Raw genomic sequence first — 15,000 nt, 5'->3', positions numbered from 1 at the left:
GAATTGGGGGAAAAATAAACAGGAGGGCTAATAAATCAGGAGGGCTAATAATTCTGACTTCAACTGTATTTACATGCGAGACTGTGTATGTGTGAACAGTGTGTATGTGTAAGGCTATGTGTGAGTATGTTTATGCATGAGTATGTGAACTCTATCGTCGTGCACAGTAATCTGCTGGATTTCTAAGAAGCTTCCTGTCATGTTGTGTCATGTTTAACATACACACGCGCGTGACTAACCTGCTGCGAAGCTCATATGACCTCAGTTTCCTCTTCATCTCTGTCTCTGTGTACAGCTGGGAATACTGTTGTGTCAGTGAATCCCTCAGAGACGCAGTTTTTTCTGCACAAATTCAACACAAAAAGAGTCACAAGGGCAGAAACATCATCACATCACATCTGACTCAAGCATTTATTACAGTCACATGTATCCTGCAGATGTTTACCACATGTATCCTGCAGATTCATGTGCTTCAGAACAGGATGAGGACAGTTTTTATTTGCTCTTTACAGACAAATGAGTAAAAGTGTGACCATTACTGTTCCTGCTGAAGTCAGTGTGTGTGTCCGCGGGTTATTTATTAACTCATGATCATAATGAGGGGCTTTACCTGCTGAGGATTTCTCCTGTGTGTGTGTCCTGTTCTCGTTCACTGTTAGTAGAGCTGGAAATGAAATCCACATGAAAAGCACTGGTCAATAAAATGCAATGGAGAAAGAGTGTTAAAGTTAGAAACACTAAGGATTACTTCATGCATTTGTGCAGCAAGAGGAAATATATATATAGTAATACATTTAAGCATTTGTCTATATTTTAAAGAGCAAGAATATTTATTTATAATATTACAATACAGTTTGATTAATGTAGTTATTGTTACGTAAATATGTATGTACATGCTTTTGAATATGTATTATATATAAATTACATATAAATTAAATTGTTAAATATTTATATTCATATTTACATGATTTATCTTAATAAATATTAGTATTAAAGTAAATAAAAATAAAATAAAAACAATTATATATATATATATATATATATATATATATACTTAAAGAAATAATTAATATTATATTATATTATATTATATTATATTATATTATATTATATTATTTTATATTATATATATATATATATCAGGGGTCACCAAACTTGTTCCTGGAGGGCTGGTGTCCTGCAGATTTTAGCTCCACCCTTAATCAAAATGTGTATATGTATGTATATATATATATATATATATATATATATATATATATATATATATATATATATATATTTATTATACATTTATATACATTATTACAATATAATTATTAATATTTATTATTAATATTACTTTTTAAAAATATATTATTACATATATAATATTAATTATATATATTAATTATTTAAAAAATGCACAAATATTTAGTTAGATTTCTAAAATTATCAATAATATATTAATTTAGTAATTGTTTTATTAAGTCAAGCTATTATATATTATTGATAATATATTTCCTTGCTTAAAGATTATACATAAAGTAATACATATATTTATAAACAATATATAATTTTAAAAAACTGTAGTATTTTATAATCATAAAACTCTTAATCTGATTATAATATAACTTCCCATATCGGAATTTAGGTATTTTTGCCTGTGTTGCATGCATGCTGATTTTACAGTTCTTTTACAGTAACCTTATATTGATCATAACAAGCTCAATGACTTGCTGGAAATGATGCAGATTTTAAACACTCACAGTCAGAGTTGACAGAGGATGAATGTGGGAAGAGGAAAGCACATTTAGAGGCTTCATTTCTTCTGTTTTTCTGACCTGTCAACAGATAAAGCAGAGGTCACACACACGTTTTATGATAGTTTATTGGAACTCACCCATGGCTGCACATTAAAAGAGGAAATGAAACAGAATTTTTTTGCATAGTAATGATTTTATGACAATCAGCTGTTGACAGAAACACACACAATATTAACATCGTGAAAAAAAAAATGCAACCGTCATGATTATTTCTGAAAACAGGCTGTCAGAAAATCCCAAAATTGCAATATCATTATATATATATATATATATATATATATATATATATATATATATATATATATATATATATATACACATACTACAAATAGAGAAAACTGAATTCTTTTAATATGATTTTGTTTCCTCCACACGTGAGTGACTAATGTGGGATTTACCTGTGATATAACCTGGTTATTTCTTTTTCCTCATACGCTGATAATGATAAACGCTACAAGATCTCTACATCACATGTTGCTGACTCACAAAACTCATCAATCACAGTCTATTTTAGGACAGAATCAGACACATCTTTATAAATAGTAAGTGAAGGAATGAGTTAAAAATAGTTCCACGCTATATTGTTGTCACGTGATCACAACAGTTTTGAGTTTCGGACTTACACTGCCTATAAACACTGCATTATTTAATTATTTAATTTAATATTTGCACATTTAAAACTGCACATATTCATTGCACTACCTTGCACTAATTCACCTGGAATTGTATATATCCACTGCACATGTAGTACATTTGTAATTATATTCATATATATCTGCATACTTCTGATTATTAATAGCATCCTGTACATATATTCATCTATTGTAAATCTCTGATTCTAGTTAATACAACTTGAATATAATGTTCATAGTACATCCATCTGTAAATATGACCATAGTTTTACTATAATTCCACTTATACCTGTATTCTGCAATTGCTGCTATTGCACTCCTGCTTAGACCTAAACTAGATTTTGTACTTGGTTATGTGACAAAGTTGAATCTACTCTACTCTACTCTACTCTACTCTACTCTACTCTACTCTACTCTAATCTAATCTAATCTAATCTACTCTACTCTAATCTAATCTACTCTAATCTAATCTACTCTACTCTAATCTACTCTAATCTAATCTACTCTAATCTAATCTACTCTAATCTAACCTGATCTAATCTAATCTACTCTAATCTAATCTAATCTACTCTAATCTAATCGAATCTAATCTAATCGAATCTAATCTAATCTACTCTAATCTAATCTACTCTAATCTAATCTAATCTACTCTAATCTAATCTATTCTAATCTAATCTACTCTAATCTAATCTACTCTACTCTAATCTACTCTACTCTAATCTACTCTACTCTACTCTAATCTACTCTACTCTACTCTAATCTACTCTAATCTAATCTAATCTAATCTACTCTAATCTAATCTACTCTAATCTAATCTACTCTAATCTAATCTACTCTACTCTACTCTAATCTACTCTACTCTAATCTAATCTACTCTAATCTAATCTACTCTAATCTAATCTACTCTACTCTAATCTAATCTACTCTAATCTAATCTAATCTACTCTAATCTAATCTACTCTACTCTAATCTACTCTAATCTACTCTAATTTAATCTACTCTAATCTAATCTACTCTAATCTAACCTAATCTAATCTACTCTAATCTAATCTAATCTACTCTAATCTAATCGAATCTAATCTAATCGAATCTAATCTAATCTAATCTAATCTACTCTAATCTAATCTACTCTAATCTAATCTAATCTACTCTAATCTAATCTACTCTAATCTAATCTACTCTAATCTAATCTACTCTAATCTAATCTAATCTAATCTAATCTACTCTACTCTAACCTAATCTAATCTAATCTAACCTAATCTAATCTACTCTAATCTAATCTACTCTAATCTAATCTAATCTAATCTAACCTAATCTAATCTAATCTAATTTAATCTAATCTAATCTAATCTACTCTAATCTAATCTACTCTAATCTAATCTAATCTAATCTAATCTAATCTAAAAATAATTCACATTAGTGGTTTCAACATGAATTTGTAAGTTGAAACTACTTGAGGTTTATGAATATGTAATACAACTTAAAATGGTAAGTTCTCACTGTTTCAACTAGTCTGTGAGTTGCCTTAAAGGGACAGTGTCATGATTCCGGCTAATTAATTAAATCAAGCTGTCTGGTTTTTGTGAATACAGATAGACTTTATTCCATATTATAATAAAGCCTAGATGTCCACAAGGAGACCTCCTGAACAATCTGATCTGCCTGAAATTTGCTGTACTCTTTATCCATGCTTCCTTCCACCTTTGTGTTTTCACAGCTGGTTCCTGTTTCAACAGCCCTCTCCAAGTATGACTCTTTATGACCCAAATTTTAGGCCCCTCTTCTTTTTGGCCGCTCTAAATGTACAGATCTAATGTATTCAATTTTTCCACATATGGGTAAAATTTGGCAATCATGACTGGTGTTTATGCTTTCAAACATGTAAACTGGACCCTTCTCTGCCATACAGAACACTACCTGACAAAAGTCTTGTTGCCTATCCAAGTTTTAGGAACAACAAATAATAACCTGACTTCTAGTTGATGATTTGGTATCAGAAGTGGCTTATATGAAAGGCAAAGACCTCTAGATTACACTTATTTTACCACAGTAAAATATGATCATGCCTTGATTTTTAATTATTTCATTAGGTCAGTAAGTTCTGACTTTGCTTAGACAAAAGTCTTGTGACTGAACCTTCAATAATGTCCAGTATAGAATATGTGCTCATGCTGCAGTGGAAACAGAATGAATATTGTGTCTGACTCCATCATGAGCTTGGAGGACTGCATCCATACATCTCTGCAATGACTCAAATCACTGATTAATAAAGTCATCTGGAATGGCAAAGAAAGCCTTCTTGCAGGACTCCCAGAGTTCATCAAGACTCTGTGTTCATCTTCAATGCCTCCTCCTTCATCTTACCCCAGACATGCTCAATAATGTTCATGTCTGGTGACTGGGCTGGCCAATCCTGGAGCCCCTTGACCTTCTTTGCTTTCAGGAGCTTTGATGTGGAGGCTGAAGTATGAGAAGGAGCGCTATCCTGCTGGAGAATTTGCCCTCTCCTGTGGTTTGTAATGTAATGGGCAGCACAAATGTCTTGATACCTCAGGCTGTTGATGTTGATCATCCACTCTGCAGATCTCTCACACGCCCTCATACTGAATGTAACCCCAAACCATGATTTTTTCTTCAAAGATTCTCACAGAAATCAGTCAAGTTTGGTGGTGTATGAGGGTTCCAGTAGGTCTTCTGCAGTATTTGTGATGATTGGGATGCAGATCAATAGATGATTCAGCAGAAAAATCCACCTTCTGACACTTTTACAAATAATCAACTAGAGGTCAAGTTATTATTTGCTGCTCTTACAACTGGTATCCACCACAAGACTTTTGTCAGGCAGTGTAAATGTCTTTTCAAACATGCATGACAGTTTGAACATGTTTTATACATTTCCTGCTTTCCTGGCTGTTTTTACACAGATGGTTCTCATTACTCTGCACTGTATCCCCAAGCCCTTGCCTTAACATACCACCAGTTTTCAAGCACATGCAATGGCAGATTCATATGGAATATATTCATATTCAGATTCATATGAGCTAATAATATTGTAACTAATGTTTAATTTCTCACACAGAGCAATCATTTTGCTTCACAAGACCTCAGTGTGTCATCAGGAGCCATAGCTACTGATTTGGACTCGTTTGTATGCGCTTATTTTAATCTTAAAAAACAGTAACCATTCACTGCCATTATATAAATCTCCAAAGGCCACAAATTCAACTCAAGATCTTCTCTAATGTTCTACTGAAGAAATAAAGTCACCTCTCATATCTCAGATGACCCGTGGGTGATTAAATTAACAGTATATTTTCATTTTTAAGTGAACTACCCCTTTAACTATTGAGTGTTTGTGATGTGCAGAGTTGAGTTTATTCCTACAAATACTTAGTAAGAGCAATTATTTTATAAGGAAAATGACTTAAGGTGTTTTGTTATGTTTGTGGTCAGTCAGTATTAGTAGAGGTTAATTAAGGGTATTTAAGGGTAATTTACAGGGTCATTCCTGTTTCCACATGTTCCAGTTTCAGAAACGCCACAGAGACGATATATATAAACACAATAAAAAATCTAAATATTACCAGTCAAATGTGGAAGTATCGTGAAATCTGTCTTTATTTTATTGTATTCACAGATCAAATAAAGCACTAAGCAAAACACATGCACTCTAATGAGAAAAGTCAAGACAACAATTATTTAATTAAAAATTTAACTTAATACTTTTACTCAGTTTGATTGATGAATAGAAAGCTGAAATTGAGATGAATAGGAAAATTTATTTGATTCAACTTAATTTACAACAGCAAATATTATTTAATATTGACCCTTAATATTTTAGGTCAGTTTGATTAGTGTAAGTTGAGATGACGAGAAAAGTTAAATTGATTCAACTTAAAAATTTAAGGAAGCAACAATTTTGTTTGGCAACGCAGTGGCGCAGTAGGCAGTGCTGTTGCCTCACAGCAATAAGGTTGCTGGTTCGAGCCTCGGCTGGGTCAGTAGGTGTTTCTGTGTGGAGTTTGCATGTTCTCCCTGCGTTCACGTGGATTTCCTCCAGGTGCTTCGGTTTCCCCCACAGTCCAAAGACATGCGGTACAGGTTAATTGGGTAGGCTAAATTGTCCGTAGTGTATGTGTGTGTGAATGAGTGTGTATGTGTTTCCCAGTGATGGGTTGCGGCTGGAAGGGCATCCGCTGAATAAAACAGATGCTGGATGAGTTGGTGGTTCATTCCACTGTGGCGACCCCAGATTAATAAAGGGACTAAGCCGAAAAGGAAATGAATGAATGAATGAATGAACAATTTTGTTTACGGTGTACATAAAAGTAGCTGCCTTAAATTCTTAAGTTGAATCAATCTAATCTTATGAGTAATTTGAACTTAAATTACATTAAACTGACATAACTTCTATAACTTAAACAAATGAGTAATTAATAACTCAAAATCTATTATGAGTAATACATAACTTTAAAAAATATAATTAATTTATACTAACTTAATATTTTAAGTCAGTTTGATTGATCTAAGGTAAGATGACTAGAAAAGTTCATTTGATTAAACTTTAAGTCAACTACTGTAAAAATGTTCTTGCTGCCTTTTTTAAGTTGAATGAATCTAATGAGTAATTTTAACTTAAATGACATCAAACTGACTTAAAACAACTTCTATAACTTAAAAAGGAATAATTAACAACTTAAAATGTATTATGAGTAATAAATAACTTGAGTAAATAAGTCATACTAAATATTTTAAGTCAGTTTGATTGATGCAAGTAGACAGGACTAGAAAGATTCATTTACTTAAACATTTATACTTAAACGTTTAAGACAGCAATAATTAGTTTTACAGTAGTTGGCTTAAATTTTTAATAATTTAGTCATTTTAATACTTAGTAATTTTATCTTAAATTACATTAAAATGACTTAAAACTACTTCCATAACTTAAAACATGAGCAATTAATAACTTAATTTATTATGAGTAATAAATCACTTTTAAAAAATGAGCAAAGTTATACTAAATTAATATTTTTAGTCATTTTGACTGATACAAGTTGAGATCACTGGAAAAGTGAAACTTAAAATTTTAAGAAAGCAACAATTTTGTTTACAGCGTACATACAGTAATTGCCAAAATTAAGGCAACAAGGAGTAAGGAGTCATTTTAACTTAAATTATATTAAACTGACTTAAAACGACTTCTATAACTTAAAAAGGGGCATTTAATAGCTTACAATTTATTATGAGTCGTAAATAACTTTAGTAATTAAGTTATACTAACTCAATATTTTAGATCAGTTTGACTGATGCGAGTTAAAATGACTAAAAAAGATTCAACTTAACTTAAGGGAGCAAGAATTATTTTTACAGTAGTTTACAGCCTTAAATTAAGTTGATTCCATCTAATCTTATGAGTAATTTTAACTTAAATGACATCAAACTGACTTAAAACAACTTCTATAACTTAAAAAGGAGCAATTAATAACTTAATATTTTCTATGAGTCATAAATAACTTTAGTAATTAAGTTATACTAACTCAATATTTTAGATCAGTTTGACTGATGTGAGTTACGATGACTAAAAAGTTAATTAGATTCAACTTAAAAACTTAAGAGAGCAAGACTTATTTTTACAGTAGTTTACAGCCTTAAATTAAGTTGATTCCTTCTAATCTTATGAGTAATTTTAACTTAAATTACATTAAACTGACTTAAAACAACTTCTATAACTTAAAAGAGTAATTAATAACTTAAAATGTATTATGAGTAATAAATAACTTGAGTAATTAAGTTATACTAAACATTTTAAGTCAGTTTGATTGATGTAAGTTGACACGACTAGAAAAATTTATTTGATTCAACTTAAACATTTAAGACAGCAATAACTATTTTTACAGTAGTTGGCTTTAATTTCAAGTAAAATCAATATGAGTAATTTTAACTTAAATTACATTAAAATGACTTAAAACAACTTTTATAACTTAAAAAAGGAACAGTTAATAATGTACAATTTATTACGAGTATAAACAACTATTAAAAAATGACTATAAATGTTGATTTGATTCAACTTAAATATTTAAGGCAGCAATTATGTCACCTGTGTCAGATGACAGAACAAAAGTTTCTATTCTTTTTCTGTTTCCTGCAGATACTGAATAGCGGGCTTTCCTTCTTTTTAAGCTCTTCAATATCATATGATGTTGACTCACGTGTTTACTCTCTAAAGCAAACAACAAATCAATCAAGCAAAGCGAAACCGGCTACACCTAAAATATCTGATCAAGACATCAGTGTGTACAAAACTGACCTGCTTTGAGAAACCAAGGCAGAAAGTAAACGATTCACTGAATTATATTCCACATTAAAAGGATAGTTCAGCCCAAAAAACATTAAATGTCATAATTTATTCAACCTCCAAGCACAAAGGAAGATATTTTGAAGAATGCTGGGGAAAAACACAGCTATTGACTTCCATTGTATTTTTGTTGATGTTAATGGATGCTTTTTTTCAACATTCTTCAAAATATCTTAGTGTCCAATAGAAGATAGAAATTCATAAGTTTATAAACACTTGAGTTTACATTACAAGTCAACATTACAAATCAAATTATTTCAACTTTATGCAGTTTTTTTGTGATAAATTAATTTTGTGATAAATATATATTAATATGAATATTATTTTACATGTAACAAGATGAAGTCATTTATTTTAATGTTTATCACTATTCAGAAATGATGATTATACTGCTATATACTGTATGGTATAAATTGAATGAATAATAAATTATTATATATATTTCTTGATACATATTCAATGTTAAATAAACTAGGATTCGTCATTCTGCATTTAATAATTGTAGCTTGTTTCTGTTCTTTGTAATTAATTCTGGATAAAAGTATCTACCAAATTAAAGTGTAAATGTGGCATGTAGAGGTCAAAGTACCATATTTTCTCCTATGCAGAATAATGGAGATGAAGATGACGGCTAAAAGCACAACGATCACGGCTCCAATCCACACAAACAGAGCAGAACCGTGAAGAGGGATTTCTTCTGCAAAAAGAAAATATTAAGGTTAAAACGTGAATAAAATAAGCATGCAGAGTATTTTTCTGTAGGACAAAAATTAAAAAAATTTAATCTAGATTATAATATACAGTTGAAGTCAGAATTATTAACCCCCTTGAATTTTTTTTTCCTTTAAATATTTCCCAAATGATGTTTAACAGAGCAAGGAAATTTTCACAGTATGTCTGATAATATTTTTTCTTCTGGAGAAAGTCTTCTTTGTTTTATTTCGGCTAGAATAAAAGCAGTTTTTAATTGTTTTAAATTCATTTTAAGGTCAATATTATTAGCCCCTTTAAGTTATTTATTTCCGATAGTCTACAGAACAAACCATCATTATACAATAACTTGCCTAATTACCCCAACCTGCCTAGTTAACCTAATTAACCTAGTTCAGCCTTTAAATGTCACTTTAAGCTGTATAGAAGTGTCTTGAAGAATATCTAGTCTAATATTATTTACTGTCATCATGACAAAGATAAAATAAATCAGTTATTAGAGATGAGTTATTAAAACTATTATGATTAGAAAAGTGTTGGAAAAATCTGCTCTCTGTTAAAATGAAATTAGGGGAAAAAATAAACAGGGGGCTAATAATTCAGACTTCAACTGTATTTTACATACACTTGCATTTATGCATATATTAAAAAGCTATTCAATAATATTTTAATATAATATTTTTATTTATATTGAACTTTTGTTTTTGATTTAAATTGTTTTATTATCATTTACGTTGACAGTTTTCTCTTTTCATTTTAATTCTAGTTATTCTTTTACTTCATTTAATTTAACACTTTTCATTGTGATTTCAATTCACGTTTTATTATGGTTTGTTTTGTTACTGTTTTTTGTTTCTTTTCTTTATTTTTCAATTATTAAGTATCATTTTATTTGGCCTTTTTTATTTAAGTTTATTTCAGCAAATGTTTAATTTATATTCAATTTATGTCCATTGTTTTACTTCATAATAATGCTTATCTATCTATCTATCTATCTATCTATCTATCTATCTATCTATCTATCTATCTATCTATCTATAAACTGTTTTTATCTATCTATCTATCTATCTATCTATCTATCTATCTATCTATCTATCTATCTATCTATCTATCTATCTATCTATCTATCTATCTATCTATCTATCTATCTATCAACTGTTTTTATCTATCTATCTATCTATCTATCTATCTATCTATCTATCTATCTATCTATCTATCTATCTATCTATCTATACACACACACAGTTGAAGTCAGAATTGTTTATTTTTTCCCCCTATTTCTGTTTAACAGAGAGCAGATTTTGTTCAACACATTTCTAATCATAATAGTTTTAATAACTCATCTCTAATAACTGATTTATTTGATCTTTGCCATGATGGCAGTAAATAATATTAGACTAGATATTCTTCAAGACATTTCTATACAGCTTAAAGTGACATTTAAAGGCTTAACTAGGTTAATTAGGTTAACTAGGCAGGTTAGGGTAATTAGGCAAGTTATTGTATAACGATGGTTTGTTCTGTAGTCTATCAATAAATATATAGCTTAAAGGGGCTAATAATTTTGTCCTTAAATGGTTCAACTATATTTGAACTATATATATACAGATATATATTCGACTTCAACTATATATACAGATTTTAGACCTACAAACAATCAACAAAAATGTAATTATGCCAACTACAGCTCTTTCAACACTTGTTCAAAATATTATCAAGCACCAAATGCAATACATAAGTTGTGTAATAACATAATTGCTGTTATTACACAAGAGAAAACACTCCCTTTCACACACACTGAAAGACGAACTCTTGCTTTAGGTTGCAATTTCATATGATTGGTTTTTCTGAATAACTATGGCACAATACTGTATGTCTGCTGGAAAATACAAAGGTACTCCTCCCTATTTATTGGAAATATATCAGTTTTCTTTCATACCAAATGGGTTTCATATTAACACCGCCTCGTCTGCAGAAAGACGAAGGAAAATCTGCATCACACAAGACAAACAACGGAAAATAAGAGCAACTTTCAGATCTGTAGGCTGAAACTTGTTCCTACACATAAAAACGAACGTATCTACAGAAACTCGCTCTCTGTGATGCTGCTTAATATACTGACTTTTCACTAGGATGCTTGTTTAATGTAAATATTTTATTATTTTTAGATTAAACTCTGTAGAAATGACACAATCTGTAGTCAGTAATGTAATCTATTAGATCACACATGAATGCAAATGTAATCTAACTACTTTTGGATTACATTTAGATTACTTTTGTGCTTAAGCTTATTTGATGCCACATATAATGAAGCAGGATCTCATACTATTTTGACTGATAGAAATAATACATTTATTCATTGTTTATCAGCAACAAGAGCCATGACAGCTTCTTTTTAAAGTGCTAGTGTTTAATACTTCACAATATTCGAGCTAATATATAGTTTTGTATTTGCTGAGAGTAACACTGAATAAAACTAAATCTTATGATTGTAAAACATTCACTTAAAATTAAGCACATAAAACAGCAACATCACAAAACCCAACATTGAAAATAATGACTTTTAAAACAATATCACTGCGACATCAAATGTTTAATCTAAAAAACACAAGAAACTCAGATGATAGAATCAACGAAACACAAAACCACAAAGAATCTATAAGCAGGTTTATCATAAAAATATATAAATGTCAAAAACAGAGAAAACTGAGGAGAATCTATGAATTGGGAACAACTTACTCCCATTGTGTAAAGGATATGCAATCATGTAATCCATAAAAGTAACTGCAGTTTGGTTACATGTACTTTAAAAAGTAGTTTACCCTTATTACAAGCACTTGACTTTTGGAATCTGATTACATAATAATATACTGCTACTACCAGTGCTCATAATATCAGCACGAAGGCTTTTAACAACACAGGCTCATTGGAAATACATGCTTTAGCCTACATTTTTGTCAAACAACAAAAATGTACTTCAAATTACATTTGACTGCAGGTTCAAGATAAATGAGCACTAGGGGGCAGTATTACACCAACAACTTTTGTTCTTTTTCACACTAATGATATGTACATGGACATATTATAGACAAATAAAATACTTTTAGTATTATTAATACAAAAATAAATACCATAAACAACTTAACAGTTTATATGATTTGTGATTGAACATGTTTGCATCTCCTGTCTATCGCCATATGGACTTGTTTTCTGGCGTGGCCAGTTTGCTCGTAGCTCATATAGTATGGTGTTGAGCTTTTGAGTTTGACTCAGGTGAAGCATGGTTACACAAGAGAGATTAAAGCAATGTAAAATCAAGGTAAAAGTATGTTGTTGCAGTGTACTTTTCTTTTATGTTTGCTTTTAAAAACACTATTGGTTGGGTTTAGGTCAGTGATATACGTACGAAAAGCAAAATGTGCCTTAATTAACATATTAAAGCATTTCAGGTATGCAAAAAATGTAGAAAGTGCCCTCTAGTGTCTATTTCTCATCTGAAACGTACAACTAAACGTACCTTAACTAAGTATTAAAGTATTTAAGGTGCGCAAATATGTATAAAGCGCCCTCTAGTGGATTTTTCATCTGAAACGTGCAACAATTTGTACCTTAAATAACAGATTAAAGTATTTCAGATGCACAAAAATGTATAAAGCCCTCTCTAGTGGATTTGTCATCTGAAACGTACAACAAAACGCACTCATAGTTCAGATTTGCAAAAGCATAGACAGCACCCTCTAGTGGATTTGTCATCTGAAACGTACAACAAAACGCACTCATAGTTCAGATTTGCAAAAGCATAGACAGCACCCTCTAGTGGATTTGTCATCTGAAAAGTGCAACAAAGCCTATCAGAAGCAATGCATTTTACGTTTGACAAAAATGTGGGCTAAGAAGTGCATTTCTAATGACCTGGGCTGAGATTTAAAGAAAATCTAGCTTTCCACAAAGTAGTTAAACATAAATGACCTCATGTAGGAGAAATATAACACACAAATATGCACAACTGATGTAAATCAAGCATTATAGTGTGCATTGGCCACAAAGTGTTGGTGAAATTACACATAAGTGTACAAGAGGGAATACAATAGATTTTCTATTCCAGAAAATACATTTAAGCATAATTTAACCTAAATTTAACGTAACGTATTAAAGAATTTCATGTATGCAAAAATGTAGAAAGCGCCGTTTAGTGGATTTCTAAACTGAAACGCACAACAAAACGTATCTTACATAACATATTAAAGTATTTCAGGTAGGCAAAAATGTAAAAAGCGCCCACAATTGGATTTTTCATTTGAAACAATTTTTGTTTTACTTATAACGTAGTAAAGTAACTCAGGTAAACAAATATGTATAAAGAGCCCTCTAGTGGATTTGTCATCTGAAACGCACGAGAAAATGTACCTTAAGTAACGTTATAAAGTATTTCAGGTACGCAAATATGTATAAAGCGCCCTCTAGTGGATTTGTTATCTGAAACGCACAAGAAAAAACATATCTAGAGGATTTATTATCTGAAATGCACAACAAAATGTACTTTACATAATGTATTAAAGTATTCCAGGGACGTAAAAACGTAGAAAGCGCCCTCTAATAGATTTAATAATCTGAAACGCACATGAAAACGTACCTTAAAAAAACATATTAATGCATTTCAGGTACGCAAATATGTATAAAGCGCCCTCTAGTAGATTTGTTATCTGAAACACACAACAAAACGTATATATAGTGGATTTATTATCTGAAATGCACAACAGAATGTACTTTACATAACGTATTAAAGCATTCCAGGTACGTAAAAACGTAGAAAGCGCCCACTAGTAGATTTATAATTTGAAACGCACAAGAAAACGTACCTTAAGTAACGTAATAAAGTGTTTCAGGTACGCAAATATGTATAAAGCGCCCTCTAGTGGATTTGGTATCTGAAATGCACAACAAAACATATCTAGTGAATTTATCATCTGAAATGCACAATAAAACCTACTTTACATAACGTATTAAAGCATTCCAGGTACGTAAAAACGTAGAAAGCGCCCACTTGTAGATTTATAATTTGAAACGCACAACAAAACGTACCTTAAGTAATGTAATAAAGTATTTCAGGTACGCAAATATGTATAAAGTGCCCTGTAGTGGATTTGTTATTTGAAACGCACAACAAAACATATATCTAGTGGATTTATCAGCTGAAATGCACAACAAAAGGTACCTTAAAAAAAAACATATTACAGTATTTCAGAAACGCAAATATGTATAAAGCACCCTCTAGTAGATGTGCCATCTGAAACGCACAACAAAACATATATCTAGTGGATTTAGCATCTGAAATGCGCAACAAAACGTACTTTACATAATGTATTAAAGTATTCCAGGGACGTAAAACTGTAGAAATCGCCCTCTAATAGATTTATAATCTGAAACGCACAAGAAAACGTACCTTAAGTTACGTAATAAATTATTTCAGGTACGCAAATATGTATAAAGCGCCCTCTAG

General features: G+C 30.5%; 1 protein-coding gene across 1 annotated transcript in view; it reads right to left on the bottom strand.

The window, feature by feature from the left end:
- si:ch211-241b2.5 (uncharacterized) overlaps window positions 1-15,000 on the bottom strand; it is a 33,093-nt gene that overhangs the window by 5,023 nt on the left and 13,070 nt on the right. The window contains exons 5-8 of the mRNA XM_056447092.1: window positions 9,379-9,486; window positions 1,746-1,820; window positions 611-664; window positions 240-342 (exon numbers count right to left, since the gene is read on the bottom strand). Coding sequence (XP_056303067.1) covers window positions 240-342; window positions 611-664; window positions 1,746-1,820; window positions 9,379-9,486 — 340 coding nt within the window. The remainder of the gene's footprint in view (window positions 1-239; window positions 343-610; window positions 665-1,745; window positions 1,821-9,378; window positions 9,487-15,000) is intronic.

Source organism: Danio aesculapii, chromosome 21, assembly GCF_903798145.1.
Source record: "Danio aesculapii chromosome 21, fDanAes4.1, whole genome shotgun sequence".
In the NCBI taxonomy this organism is placed as follows: Eukaryota; Metazoa; Chordata; class Actinopteri; order Cypriniformes; family Danionidae; genus Danio; species Danio aesculapii.
The sequence above is the reverse complement of the archived record's forward strand: the minus strand, read 5'-3'. Positions and strand labels throughout refer to the sequence as shown.